At 60.9% G+C, this 13172-nt stretch overlaps 1 protein-coding gene across 4 annotated transcripts in view; it reads left to right on the forward strand.

The window, feature by feature from the left end:
• Positions 1–13172, forward strand: part of FRMD5 (FERM domain containing 5) — a 113771-nt gene that overhangs the window by 98222 nt on the left and 2377 nt on the right. For 3 of the 4 annotated variants that reach the window (XM_059823703.1, XM_059823705.1, XM_059823704.1), the window contains 8 exons: positions 1693–1816; positions 2910–2997; positions 5520–5608; positions 6760–6823; positions 7546–7637; positions 9651–9725; positions 10501–10569; positions 10741–10847. In XM_059823703.1, the coding sequence (XP_059679686.1) occupies positions 1693–1816; positions 2910–2997; positions 5520–5608; positions 6760–6823; positions 7546–7637; positions 9651–9725; positions 10501–10569; positions 10741–10847 (708 nt within the window). The remainder of the gene's footprint in view (positions 1–1692; positions 1817–2909; positions 2998–5519; positions 5609–6759; positions 6824–7545; positions 7638–9650; positions 9726–10500; positions 10570–10740; positions 10848–13172) is intronic. The other variant, XM_059823707.1, reaches the window with a different exon arrangement.

Consider the following 13172-nt stretch of genomic DNA (forward strand, 5'->3'; position numbering starts at 1 on the left):
TCCTCGCTCTGTGCTTGTCCAGACGCAGAAGCAGCGCTGTGACAAAGCACTTCTCTTTCCGGGGCTGTGCACGGCCCGCGGTAACTCCGGCAAGCGCCGGTGGTTTGCAGTTGCAAAGAGGGTTCCAGAGTTAAAGGCAGTTTTGCTGATTGCTGGGATGGATGAAGACCGCCTCGGGTAAGCTCATTACTTGCTGCCGAGCGCCTCGGCAAAGAAAGTGCCTTTGTCAGCGAGTTGCAGAGGTGCTGGTGGAGTTCAGAGCAGGAGGTGGGAAAACCTCTGAAAACCTTCTGCCTCATCTGCCCTCCTGCCTGCGTCCCTGCCGGCGTGGCTCTGCCGGCTCTTGCCTCCACTTCGTGGCACTGAGAGCACGGAGGTGGCCGGCGTCTGCTCGGCGTGGTGCAGCACCCGGAGCGCTCAGCGAGGGTCGTCAGGCTCTGGGACGAGCTGGGTGGTGCTGGCGTGGAGAAGCACACTGATGTGCCGTTAGCACCGTGATGCTGGGCATGCGAGCGGGCTTCCCCACCCCAGGGTGCTCGGCTCGAGGCGATGCCGGGGCCCCTCTCTGCAGTCCCCCAGTGCCTGTGGTCGCGTCCCCAGGATGAGCTGGGGAGATGCGCCCCAGCAATCAAAAAAGACAAATTTCAGCTCTGAAGCATTTTTGAGTTATTTTGCAGTGCCGGCGTGTTTCCCCCCGTTAGTGTTTTAAGCAGGAAACATAAAAAATTAATGCAACGTCTACATTTCACTTAGGACCTGAGGCTGGAGGGAATTAAATGAGAGCAAGGTCCTTTCATCCCCAGTGGCTGGAGGCAGCCGGATTACTGTAAATCCCAGCAGGAGACACCAGCTACAGAGCCATGCTACAGTGCGATGCCAGCGGCGATCGCTGCCGGCTCCCGCGGGGTGCTGGGAGAGGGAGCGGAGCTGCGTCAGCGTGCGCCGAGGAGAGAGCAGGGCTGAGCTCAGAAATGGGGTTCTCTCGGGCGTTCCTGCACCCTGGTCTCAGTGCTCGGGGTCGGGGCCACTGGGATTGTCTTGAGGACAGGCCTCCTGTCACTGCGCTCGCAGCTTGCCCAGGCTTGAAGCAGGTTTTGCAGGCGTGGGGTCAATCCCATCGCAGGGACCCCCCCGCCCGGCTGCAGGGCAGTGCTGCTGGGTCAGCCTGTACCCGCAGCACTCCCGCGGGGTGGGTAAAGAGGTGAAGGAGCTTTTCTCAGTGTCACTTTACAGCTTTCCAAGCAATTACATTTTTTTGAGGTGCAGTTGCATCCAGTGGGTGAGCAGAATTGGTGCTGCCTTGTTCCCAGCTGGGACCGGGGTGGGGGCCGGGGGTGCCCCCAGGGTGCTCAGGGCCGACTGCGCCAGGGCTGCCCTCGCACGGACCCCGGGCTCCCGGGAGGCTCTTGGCAAATAGCGTGAGGAATTAATACATTTGGGACAGTGACCATCTGCTGCCAGGTGATTCCCAAGCACATGGTGAAACTAATTGGACGCAGTTAATGCCTTACAAATGATCCCACCTGATGGGAAGCATGGCCGGGTCAGAGCGGCGTTCCCGGGATGCTCTGAGCCCTGACCCTGCGCCTGGTCACCGCCAGTTCCGCTGCCGAGGCGGGTGCCACCGGGATGGGGATGCACACTGCGGTTTGGGTTGCGCTGCTGTTCCTGACCAGTTCCGTCTCCCCGCAGCCGAGATCGGGGACTACGACCCAGGGAAGCACCCGGAAGGCTACAGCTCCAAGTTCCAGTTCTTCCCCAAACACTCGGAGAAGCTGGAGAGGAAAATTGCGGAGATCCACAAGTCGGAGCTGAGGTACGGCCAGGGGCTTCGCTGAGCAGGAGCGTCAGCTGCTGTAGGGATTACTGATGCTAGGCTGATTTTTATCCCTGTTCGGGATTTTCAGTTGTGCCGTGGGATGAGCACTCACCGCTCTTGTCCGTCAGATCCAGCTGAGAGCCAGCGGTGCTCTTGGCAGCGTTGGTAACAGCAAAAATGCAGAGCAGAGCGGGCTTTGGGAAAGCAGGTCGTTTGGTGGCCTGGAGGCATCACAACTAATCGCCCTGCAAGAGATGCTGCCGAGTCCCACCAAACCTCTGCTTGCTGAAAGGAAAACGTGATCAAGCGGCCGAGGACAAGCCGCAGAAAGTGCAGACGAATAAAGAAATACGCCAGCAATGCGGCACTCCGGTCCTGGTGCAAAATCAGCCCCGACCCCTCCTGCCTCAAGGAGGGCCGAGGGGTTTGTCCTGCTCCTGGCTGTTGGCTCAGCCGGCACAACCTGGGGGGTCCCTGGGCTTCCCCGGCGGGACGGGGACAGTGACCAACCCCCTGTCCCCCATAGATCCCCTCCTGCCACCTCCCCGCGCTGCCTTCGCCCCGCTCTGGGGGCACGAGGCGCAAGAGACCGCCAGCAAAGCCCCGTCCTCCCGTGGCAGTGGCGGTGCCTCCGGGGCTGCGTCCCGACCGGACAGCCGCATGCCGGTCCCTGGGGTCACGGCGGGGGTTTAACCTCCCGGAAAGCCGGCAGAGCCGTGCGCTTACGTGAGGCGGGCTGCTGCCTTCTGCCCGGCAAACCCCCCTTTCCTCCCCGCCTGAAGAAATGCCTGTGCTGCGTATCGGAAATTCAGCCCTAAATTTTGCAGATACTCCTTAATTTGGTCGTTTCTAGCGCTGCCGGTTCAGTGTCTCCCCTGCTCGATGGGGCTGGCAGGAGAAGAAAGGCTGGGTGAAGAAAGGCTGAGTTTCAGCGCTGGTCTCCTGCTGCGGATGGATTGTGCTGACGAGTGTAATGGGAATATGCTGCAACTGATGCCTCTTGTTAACAGAAACCCCATAGCCGAGGGCTGACTTTCACGTTCGTGTCTTCCATGGAATATCCTTCTTTTTCCTTTTTTCCCTCCTGTAGTGGGCAGACACCAGCTACTTCAGAGCTGAATTTCCTCAGGAAAGCCCAGACTCTGGAGACCTACGGGGTTGACCCCCACCCTTGCAAGGTAAAACAATGTTCTTAACGCCATTCCTTGCGCTGGATTTCTCGCTCCAGCTGGGAACAAGCTGCAGAGGTACCAGTGGCTGGTCCCGAGTGCAGCCGTGTGTGCCCTGCCAGCGGGCTTTGGTGCTGGCAGAGCCGCGGTGCGTGGGATGTGCCGGAGCCAGCAGCCCTCTCCAGCCTTAAAATCCAGCCCCGAGCGGGCGCGTGTGCACAGAGGGGAGCGGGGAGGCTGAGGGCTCCGAAATCCTTCCAGAGGGTACTTAGGGAAGCGGTAAGAAAGCGTTTTCACGTGCAGACAGCTATAAAAGACAGTGGCCGATCACCTTCTGCTGAAGCATGTAATTTGGAGGCAGTAACAAGGTCAGTAATGTGTCTGAGAAACCAACAAGCATTAATCTACCAGAGACAGTCTATTGCTCTGCTCTTCCCTGGCCAGTAATCCAGTTTTCTCTTTGAAATGCTTTTTATTGGCTGTAGATGTCATTGCATTTGGCTCTCTCCGGTCCCTTATAATCCCATCGCATGCAGATGGATGCGGGATGCAAAGCAGACGGAGAATTTCACTCTCAGGGCAGCGCCTGCTCTGTGGTCCCCCGGGGCTTTTAACTGAATCACGCCACATAAATACACAATTGCAGTAAATATACCTGGCCGGGGCGGGGGGGGGGTCCCCTTTCCCGGCAGTCTGTGACTGCCGAAGAGGTTGCCAGGCTGGAGGAGCTGAATCACCGCGCCGGTTCAGCTCTCCTGCGCTGCCGGCTGGATTGGGCCGTGCTGCCCTGGGAGCAATGCTCCGCTCATCTGGCTCAGCGCCGGTGCTGGGGGGGCTGTGCTTTGCTCTTATTTCCCTGTAGGGTGCTGTGCCCCGTTCAGCATCCCCAACCCCTGTCGAGCCTCTGCACCCCCAGCTCCCCATCCTCACCCCCAGCATCCCCCACCTTTCCCAGGGACACCCCTCCGCCCCGACCGGGGGGAGCTCGGCCCCACTCCTCCCATCCCAAAGCAGCAACCCCAAACCCACACAGCTTCCAGCCCGACACCCCGTTAATCTCCAACCTGCCCCGCTCGCTGCCCGTGGCTGCAGCATCAGCCATGGGCAGGGCAGGACCCAGTGGGTCGGTGTGTCAGCGGTGTGCAGGGGCGAGTGGGGTCCGCACCCGCCAGGAGGGTATGTCCCTTTGCCAAGATGCTGTTTCTCCCTTTCCCGAAGATTTTCCCGCATTCGGGAAAGAGCCAAAGCTCTTTGGGCAGCCCAGGGCCTGAGCTGCAGGAGCTGCTGCCAGGCTGGTGCGTTACCCAGGGCTGGTTTCTGCAAAGATGCACAGAAATCTGCCTTCTTCTGCAAGACAGGGCTGCTGCCTCTCAGACACGATGACTTGGGGGTTTACATCTTGCCTTGTGCAGGGCATTGGGTTGAGGTTCAGGGCTCCCTGCTTTTGGCCATTCACCCTTGACAGATTAAGAGGTATTTTTGCTCTAATCTGGATTTAAAACCAATTTGTTCTCTGCTCAAATTCGGAAGATCTCATCACAACACTGGCTCCCTCCTGTCCCTGCACTGTGCCAGCGGAGTAACTGAGATCCAGCGTCCCGGGGTGGAAAGCAAACAGCAGAGAAGATGTCTCACCTCTTGATTAAGCCGGGGAAGGGCACAACTGGGAGCCCAGGGGGAGAGTTGTACCCCTGAGCTGGGGAGATCCTGGGCGCAGGGCATCCGCGGGGCAGCTCTGCTCGCTGCTGGGTTGCCCCGTGCCACGCTTTCCCCTGAGAACATCACAGACACCGAACATAAATCGCTCTTCTGTAACTGCCCCTGTAAAATTCCTTTCCTGCTTTTCCTGCCCAGTGCACCAGAAATCCCAAGCCTGGCATGCACCTTCTCTTAGCTCAGCATCCTTCAAAAGCCGTCTGAACGTCTGCTGGCCAAACAAAAGTCAGGGCGAATCTAACAATTACTGAGTGGCCACAACTGGTTCATAATATTCTTTAACATTCAGCATATACTTGTTTTTCCACACACAAGAGTGCAGTTAATGATTGCTTCCCTGGAGTCTAGACATTATGATTAAGTTAAACTGCTGCCTTGTTCCATACATGACACTAATTATTGGTTTTAAACTGTCTCGATGCCGCCCAGCTGCACTGGCTGTGCAGGGCTCTGAGGGAGTCAAGGGTAACGGGTTTTTTCCATTTGCTGGTTTAATTACTAGTGAAAGGGTTGGTGGGGCACTGCCTTCGCTGTTTGTTCCTCACTACTAAGCGGATGGGACCGCTGGGGCTGGGAGCTGTATTGTGGTTTCTCCTCATTAGTGCCGCTGGACCGGCTGCCCCGTTCTTCGGCTGCGGGTTTTGCTGTGTGTGTGGGGTGCCATGGTCCAGGTGAACCTGCCAGGAGCATCCCGCTGGCAGGGTCGGTGTGGGGGATTCTGCATCGCCACCGCCTTTAGGGCAGAGGGTCGCCGGTGGCGTATAAGCTTTGCCAGCTCAGCAACGTTTTGCTGAGAAATTGCTCTTTTCTTCCAGGACGTGTCGGGGAATGCGGCGTTTTTGGCCTTCACTCCCTTCGGTTTTGTTGTTCTGCAGGGAAACAAGAGAGTTCACTTCATCAAGTGGTGAGTTCCCACCCTGGCATCGCCCGCTTGCTTGGAGCCGTGCCGTCCAGCTCGCTTCTGCTCGCTCGGCCCTGAGCAGTGCTGCGGGGCAGGGGACAGCGAGTGCCCCACACCATCCCGGGGCGTTCGGGGGATGCTCGGGTCAGCTCCCGCTGATGGGGCACGTGGGTTAGCCCAGTGCCGGGTGCCTTCCCCGGGCACTCACGCCACACCGGGGTGTGGGCGATCTGCCCGTACGGGACAGTGGTAAGTGCACCCAGTGCCCATGTCTGAGCGGGGACAGGGTCCGAGCAGAGGACACGGAGGGGAGCGATGCTGCGGCAGCTGGAAAACCTGTCCCATGCCCCACACACACTTGCACTAGCACACTCATGCGTTTGCACACCCGTATCTCAGAAGCAGGGGAGAAAACAGGTCCTCTTCACGGTGCCGTGCGGTCGCGGTGCTGCCGGGGCAGGGAGAGCGGCACTGAGTGGAGCCTGCGATGTGCACTCAGGGTGTCACTTCTTGCTCTGTCCTGCCCTTGGAGGAGCCCAGGAGCCTGTTTGCCTCCGTTGCTGCAGCTGTACGCTGGGCTGCTGGCTCCAAGGGCTTTCCTACCCTGGCCCCTAAGCCCCTTCCTGGTCAGTACGCCGCAGGGCTCCCGTGTGAGCTGCACTCTCTCTCTGTTCGCTTCGTTGCCCCCAGACTTTTTATTTTCTACCTTTGTTGACATGAACCTGCGTTGTCCACGTGTTGGCCGAGTCCCCCGAAAGCCCCCCCAGCCCCTCTGAACCCAGCTGCGTTGTTCTTCTGTCTTCGCTGCATCTCAGATTTTGGCCGGTCCGTCCCTGACGGCCGGCACTGCCGCCCGGCTGGTGCCCGTGTCACAAGGTCCCAGTGACACTGGGATGCCGCACTGACCATCGGCTTCACCCCAGGGCATCCCCCTTTCCAGCTGCTGGTTTCTGAGCCGGGGCTCCTCTCACCGCCCCGTCGCACCTCCCAGGGACGGAAAACAGGGTCTTGAAGCTGCCCCGCTGCCGTCCCCACAGCACCCGCTCCCAACCTGCAGCTCCCAGCAAGCGCTTTGGCCGGGGCTGTGCCCGTGAGCCCGCCGGGCTGCCGTGGGCTCCGCGCAGCCTCTCACTCGCCTGCCCATGTCCTTTCAGGAACGAGGTGACCAAAATGAAATTCGAAGGGAAGACTTTCTATTTATACGTAAGTCAGAAAGAGGTGAGTGCTTTCCCTTCCCGTGGGACTTCCCAAGCGCAGCTGCGGGCGTTGCTTTAGCAGGTTCTCCGTGCACGTGGCAGGCTGCAGCCTGCAGCAGCATCACCCTGTGCCTGCGGTGCAGGGACGCGGGCGCGGTGGCGAGGGCTGCAGCTCAACAGCAGCGCTGGGGTCACCCCCCTGCTCCCGCTGGGGCCTTGGTCTGGGCGTTAGAGCCTGCAGACGCCGGGTTAGCCCTGGGCTGTGCTGTGGTGAGGGCTCTGTCCTGGGCAGCAGCCCTGGACCTCCCGCAGCTTCTCGCCATGCCTGCCTGCCGCAGCCACGTGCTGCGTTTGGGATTGTTGTGGTCATTGGTTACCGCCATCCCGCTCGGTCAGCCCTGGTTAATGAAATCGGCCTGAAAACCTCCGGCTGAAATTGGCTCCTGCACAAGCCATCAGCATGATTTTAAAAGAAAAAGCATTTCTGGACTTTCAAAAAGGCAGGTAAGCCAGAGGAGGTGGGTGGCCGGTCACTGGCATGCACGGCTGCCTGTCCCTCGTGCGAGGTGCCACGCCAGGGTGTCGGCTGATGCTCCAACGTCTCCCGGCGCTTTGAGTGGCTCTGGAGGAGGATCTGCCCCGTGTCGGTGCTGCTCTCCAGCTCCGGCTGCTCCAGCCTCCGTCCAGCTCCTGGTGGGCACCACTCGCGTGTTCCCCTACCAACTCCTTGTCTTTCTCCTTTAGGAGAAGAAAATTGTTCTTACCTATTTTGCCCCAACACCAGAAGCCTGCAAACACCTCTGGAAGTGTGGGATAGAAAACCAGGCTTTCTACAAGTAAGTGCCGGGACGCCCCGGCGTGCGCGGCGGCGTGTTCTGCATCTCCCCGTGGGTCGGCGCTGCCCCGCACAGCAGCCACCCGAGGGCTCCATCCAGGTACCGGGGCTCGGGCGCTGGCTGTCACTGGCAGCGTGGCACCCCGTCGCGGCAGAGTCACCAGCCATCAAAAGCACCAGTGCCCCTGGGCTGGGGGCTCTGCCCCGCGGGGTCCCTCCCACTACCCCCCCGCTGCACTCATCCCTCTGCAGCGAACCTTTAATCAGGAGATTAATTGTTTGGAGATTAAGCCTTTAATGCTGAGCAACCGGCGCACGTCCTGTCCTCAACAGCAGACATGTTTTGGCATTTTCCCCGTTAACGGCAGCTTGTTCGGAACCGGCCTGCGCGTGCGGGTGCTCAGGGGCTGTGAGCAGCCGGTGTGGGAGGCAGCAGGGACGGACGGCAGCAAAACTTGGGGAATATTTTCTGACCTAATATTCAAGGGTGGATTTTCAAAATGGCTTCGCAGGGTCTGTTTGTGCTGAATCAGGCGCTAAAATCCCCACTGAAGTCGAGCCAGCGCCCCGGGGTGCTTTAGAAAAGCCTGCCTTTTAATGGGGAAAGCTCAAAAACTTTCAGGAATAATCTGCTTCTAAGCTCTTTGGGAACAAGTTAATTATTCATGGGAAGTATTCAAGGGACCAGGGAGGTGACGTGCAGTCTGGGCTGCAGCCGCGAGCCTGGGAGTTGGGGACGGTGGCTCGAGGGACCGTCCCTGCAGCTGCCTGGCTTTGGGGACCTCGGGGCTGGGGGTCTCACCCGCGCCGTGGGAGCTCCTGCCTGGGGAGGGCGGGGAAGGTGGTGTCCTCCCCCAGGAGCTCCGGGCTCCGCGGTGCGTGGCAATGGAGGCAGCTTTTCTGCCCCTGGTTTGGTTCATTGGGCTGTCAGACAGAAGGGGAGAGGTCGCGGGCTGGACTCTGCCCCAGAGCCAGGGAGGTGCCAGGTGGAATGGTTTGGTTTTACCATTCTGCTCCTGTGGTACTTAAAAATAGCCTGCTTTGTGCTTTGTAATGAGTTTTATTTTAATCAGCAAGATGCGAGATAAAGCGTGTGATGTATTCTCTTTGGGAATACTGCAATCAGCAGCTGCAATCAGCAGGTTTCATTTCTCATTATATTAACATGAAATGAAATTGCAATATTGCTTTACAAATCTTTTTATGATTAATCGTGTCAGTAAATTACCGCTGGATTATGCGCCCGGTGGAGTGGACTGTGGGCTCAGCCAAGGTGCTGCTGGGCTCCTCCCGGGGCGAGGGACCCGCTCCCCTGGGACGAGGAGGAGACAGGACTGTCCCTCCCGGCGGTTTTACCCACCGCTGGCCAGACTGACCCTGGCAAGTGCCAGCGACGGGCTGATTCCTGCACCCTGCGATGCAGAGGTTGTGGCGAGGGTTTTAGCCTGCTGGAGAGCTTCAGCCCTGTGCAGCTCCCGTAGCGTGGGTTTCACTGGTGCCCAGGGGACCCGGCGCGAGCTGCAGCCCGAGCCCCCCCTCCAGCCGCGGGGGAGGCCGTTGGCAGCGGGTCCATCCAGGAACCCGGGCACGGGCTGGGCAACGTTCCCACTGCCGGCAGGGACGTCCTGTGCTCGCAGTGAGGGCTGCAGGGTGATGCTGTGACAGTCCAGGTGCTCATGACCCACCAGCTGCTGCCACCCCACCGCTGCCGGCAGCTTGTTTCATTCCTGGTCCTGTGTTTCGCACCTCCGGGGCTTTGCTCTCGTAATTTGGCCTCGCTGCTGTTTGCCGGCGGCGTGCGGCTCCCTCCCTCTGATGCTGGGGTCTGTCTGGCGGGGATGATGCTGTAAGAGCATCAGCAGAGCAATCAGTCCTCATCACTGGCGTGGTGCATTGGAAACAAAAGCGGGCAAAGGCTTTGCCGTGAAGCGGTGCTGGGGGCCGTACCCTGCCCTGGTGCTCAGCGCCTGGCCAGTGACGCGGGGCGCTCACACGGTTCTTGGTGCTGTTGCAGGTTGGAGAAGTCAAGCCAGGTCCGGACAGTGTCCAGCAGCAACTTGTTCTTCAAGGGAAGCCGGTTCCGATACAGGTAAATAATGACAGTAAGTAGCAGCTACTGGGTATATTTTTGGATGCTCCTTTGGATGTGCTGTGGGGAGCAGGTCAGGGCTGCAGCGGTCTGAGGTCTTGTGAAGGGTCCTCCCGTCGCCGGAGGTCCTCCCGTTGCAGCGCTGCCGCCTCGCCGAGGCCATCACTTCTTCTCTGTTTCGCAGCTGACAGCCCTCTCTCCAGCCCCAGAACGGCATTTTTTAAGGGACAGGAGTGGAGGAGGGGAGGGGATGGGGGGGGCTTCGCGGTTTGGTTTTTGAGAACAACAAGGAGTGAAATGAATCACCGCAATCCTAAATTCCTGGGGGGTTGCTCCTCCCTGGCCTGGAGCGAGAGCCTGGACCCGGGACCTCGTATCTCTGCAGGGCGAGAGACCCCAGTGCATCCCAAGGTGCGCGATGCCAGCACCCTCCTCCCTGGCACAGGAGCGCCCGGATGCTCATGGCGTGCCCCCCCCCCCCCCCCCGCCCCAAGAGGGGAGGTGACCCCACAGTGTCCAGCATCTACTGCCAGGAGAAGCAGCAAAATGTGGTGGCAGAGGTGTCAGCCCAACCTTTCCCTGCTCTTCCCATCACCTTTATTTCCAGAAAATACTTCTGCTTTCCCCTGGAGCCATGGGCAGAGCCCCCTCCCTGGCCCATGTGTGTGGGGAGGGGGCCAGGCCGTGCCGGGGTGCGGTGTGTCGTGGGGGGAGCTCGTCGCTCGCCGGTGCGGTGCTCACATCCTCACGGCTGCTGTTCTTGAACCACCTGCAGTGGCCGCGTTGCGAAGGAGGTGATGGAGTCCAGCGCCAAGATCAAGCGGGAGCCGCCCGAGATTCACCGGTAAGAGCCCAGCGGTGCGGTGCAGCCCGCGGGGCCGGTGCCTCCCAGGGGTTCGGTACCCAGCTCCCCGGGGCGGCGGAGGGAGCCGCAGGACGGAAGCGGGAGGGCTGCCATGCACCCGGGGCTCTGACACCATCTGGGCTCTGACATTGTCCCCGTTCTCGTCCCCAGGGCAGGGCTGGTGCCGAGCCGGAGCTGCCCCTCCATCACCCACGGCCCCCGCCTGAGCAGCGTGCCCCGCACCCGGAGGAGAGCCGTGCACATCTCCATCATGGAAGGTAGGGCACAGGGCGGCTCTCCCTGCCGCTGCCGGGGCTCGGGAGCCGGGGCAGCCCCGGCGCTGGGGCACGCACACGTGTGCACATACACACACGTGTACACACGCACACACAAAAAGCCGATGTGCACATCCAGCTGAAAATCAGATTTTTGTAGCCCCTGATGCTGATGCGGGGCCGCCGGGCAGGGACGGGCGTGTCCCCGGGGTCTCATGGCAAGGCTTGGCAGCACCAGACGTTGCTCTTGCGGCGCAGGGCCAGTTTGGCATCAATAGCTGAGCCCAGGCAAAGTGGAGGGCCAGCTGTGGGACAGAAGTTTCCAGTGCAGGAGCAAAGCAGAGGTGAATTTCTCAGCACTGTTCATTCAGATTAAATCGGAAATGCAGCAGAAGGCTTCAGGTTGTCCTGATAGCTCTGACCCAGGCGAGCGGTGAGTGAGCTCTGCTTTGAAGTTACCCCGGCAGCCCCGTCCCCGTGCCTTGCTCTGCTCTTCCAAACACCGTCCTGGTTTGAAAGCAAAGCAAACCTGTCTGGAGGGGCAGCCGGCGGGGTCCTGGCAAAGCAGAGTGTTACTGAGTGCTGCAGGGCCGGGGTCTGACCGCGCACAGGAACAAGGCAGTCTGCAAAAGAACGTGTCACCCACTTGGGAGCTGCTTCTGGCTGGCCGATGGCCATCGCCGAGGGCTTGCCTTTGGAAACGCTGGTTTTCCGCCAGCCTGCCAGGCTGGAGCGCTGTGCCAGCCTGCGGCGGGGAGGCTGGTACCCCCCCATCCCGGGGCCGGGGCTGTGCAGGGGTGGGATGCACCCAGGAAGGAGGGGTGGCAGAGGGCAAAATGCTGGGACCAGCCCTGGAGCTGCCCCGTGGGGCTGGGGACAATGCTGGGGGCTGTGGCCGTGCCGCTGGCGGTGGCTGTTGTACCCCCTGGTGACAGCAGTGCCTGACTCCCAGTGACACTGGGGCGACGGAGAGCAATGTGTGTGGTGAGCGCTGCTGGTGTGTGTTGGGGCCATGGGAGGATGCACAGAAGTTTGGAAAACTGGGAGGTGGACGAGGGAACGGGGATGGCAGGGAGCGTGGGGCGACAGGGTGGGTGCACCCTGCGGTCGTGCCCTGCTCCGGGATGGGCTGGGGGGCCAGGCACTGCCCCGGTGTAGCCACACCGATCCTGCTGCCTGGGCTGCGGGCAGGGACAGGGTGCAGAAATGCTGCATGCCCAAAGGGACAGGTCCCTCGGAGCAGGAAAGGGATTTCTTTCCATCGAGGGAACCCAGGGCTGACGTCTGTGCTGATTTTTGGGGCGGGAGCATGACTGGCCGCTGCAGCAGTCACGGCAGCCCTGCAGACAGGGTCACCTCTGCCACCCTGGTAAATGTGAGCACCCTCTCCCCCGCCTCCCATGCGTGCCGTTGCGAAGCAGCGAGAGCATTAAACGGCCTCCCACAATAAATTACCCTGAGCTGGCACAGGCTCCCAGCACCACCCTTGTCCCGGCAGCTCGTGCCCTGCCGGCAGCTGCTCTTCTTCGCTCTCACTTCAGCTCGGCCCTGTGGAAATGCGGGAGCCCAATATAGCCTCGACCCCGGGGCCAGCAGCACCAGCCCCACTTGCGTCAGCCGTGCCAGCAGGCAAGCAGCCGTCCCTGCGTGCTGCCGCAGTCCCCGCAGGCGCCGCAGGCCAGGCCAGCCGCTGCCCGTACCGCCATGGTGAAGTGCCTGATAAAGATTAAAACCAAAGTCAGCGTCCACCTGCGGCTCATCAACCACTGCTGCCGGGAGGTGAGGGTCCGGGTGCTGGCGCTGGGGCCGCGGCTGCTGGCCCGAGCTCTGGGGGCTTTGCCGCTCCTCCCGGCTCTCCCTGGCCTCGGCCACGATGCTCCGCACGGCCCCGGGGACGCACCCGTGCCAGGTAATGCTGCGCCACGGGGCTGTGCAGGGTCTGGGCTCCTCTTTGGCAGGCGTGTCCCTGGGGGTCCCCGGGGGCTCGCCATGCCTGCAGCCCTGGGGGATGCGGGAATGTGGGATGCAGGACGCGTGCTGTGGGGAGCGGGCTGGGGGTCTCCCGTGCTGGCTGGACCCTGGGTTGTTATTACCACGAAGCAGTTCCGGTTTCGGGGCTGGATGCAGCTTTCCCCAGATTCTCCAGCTTTTTACATCAGTCTCGTGGAGCAAGCAGGCGGCAAGATGGTTTGGGTCTGGGGGGGAACCAGCCCCGCTCGCATTGCGGTGATGAACAGGGGGACGCCCCCAACGGCTGCCCTCCCCGGGGAGCCGAGCTGCTGCCTGCCCCGGAGGGTGCCCACCCTGGCCAGGACGCCGTGGGTGCAG

Source organism: Gavia stellata, chromosome 13 (genome assembly GCF_030936135.1).
Source record: "Gavia stellata isolate bGavSte3 chromosome 13, bGavSte3.hap2, whole genome shotgun sequence".
Taxonomy (NCBI): Eukaryota; Metazoa; Chordata; class Aves; order Gaviiformes; family Gaviidae; genus Gavia; species Gavia stellata.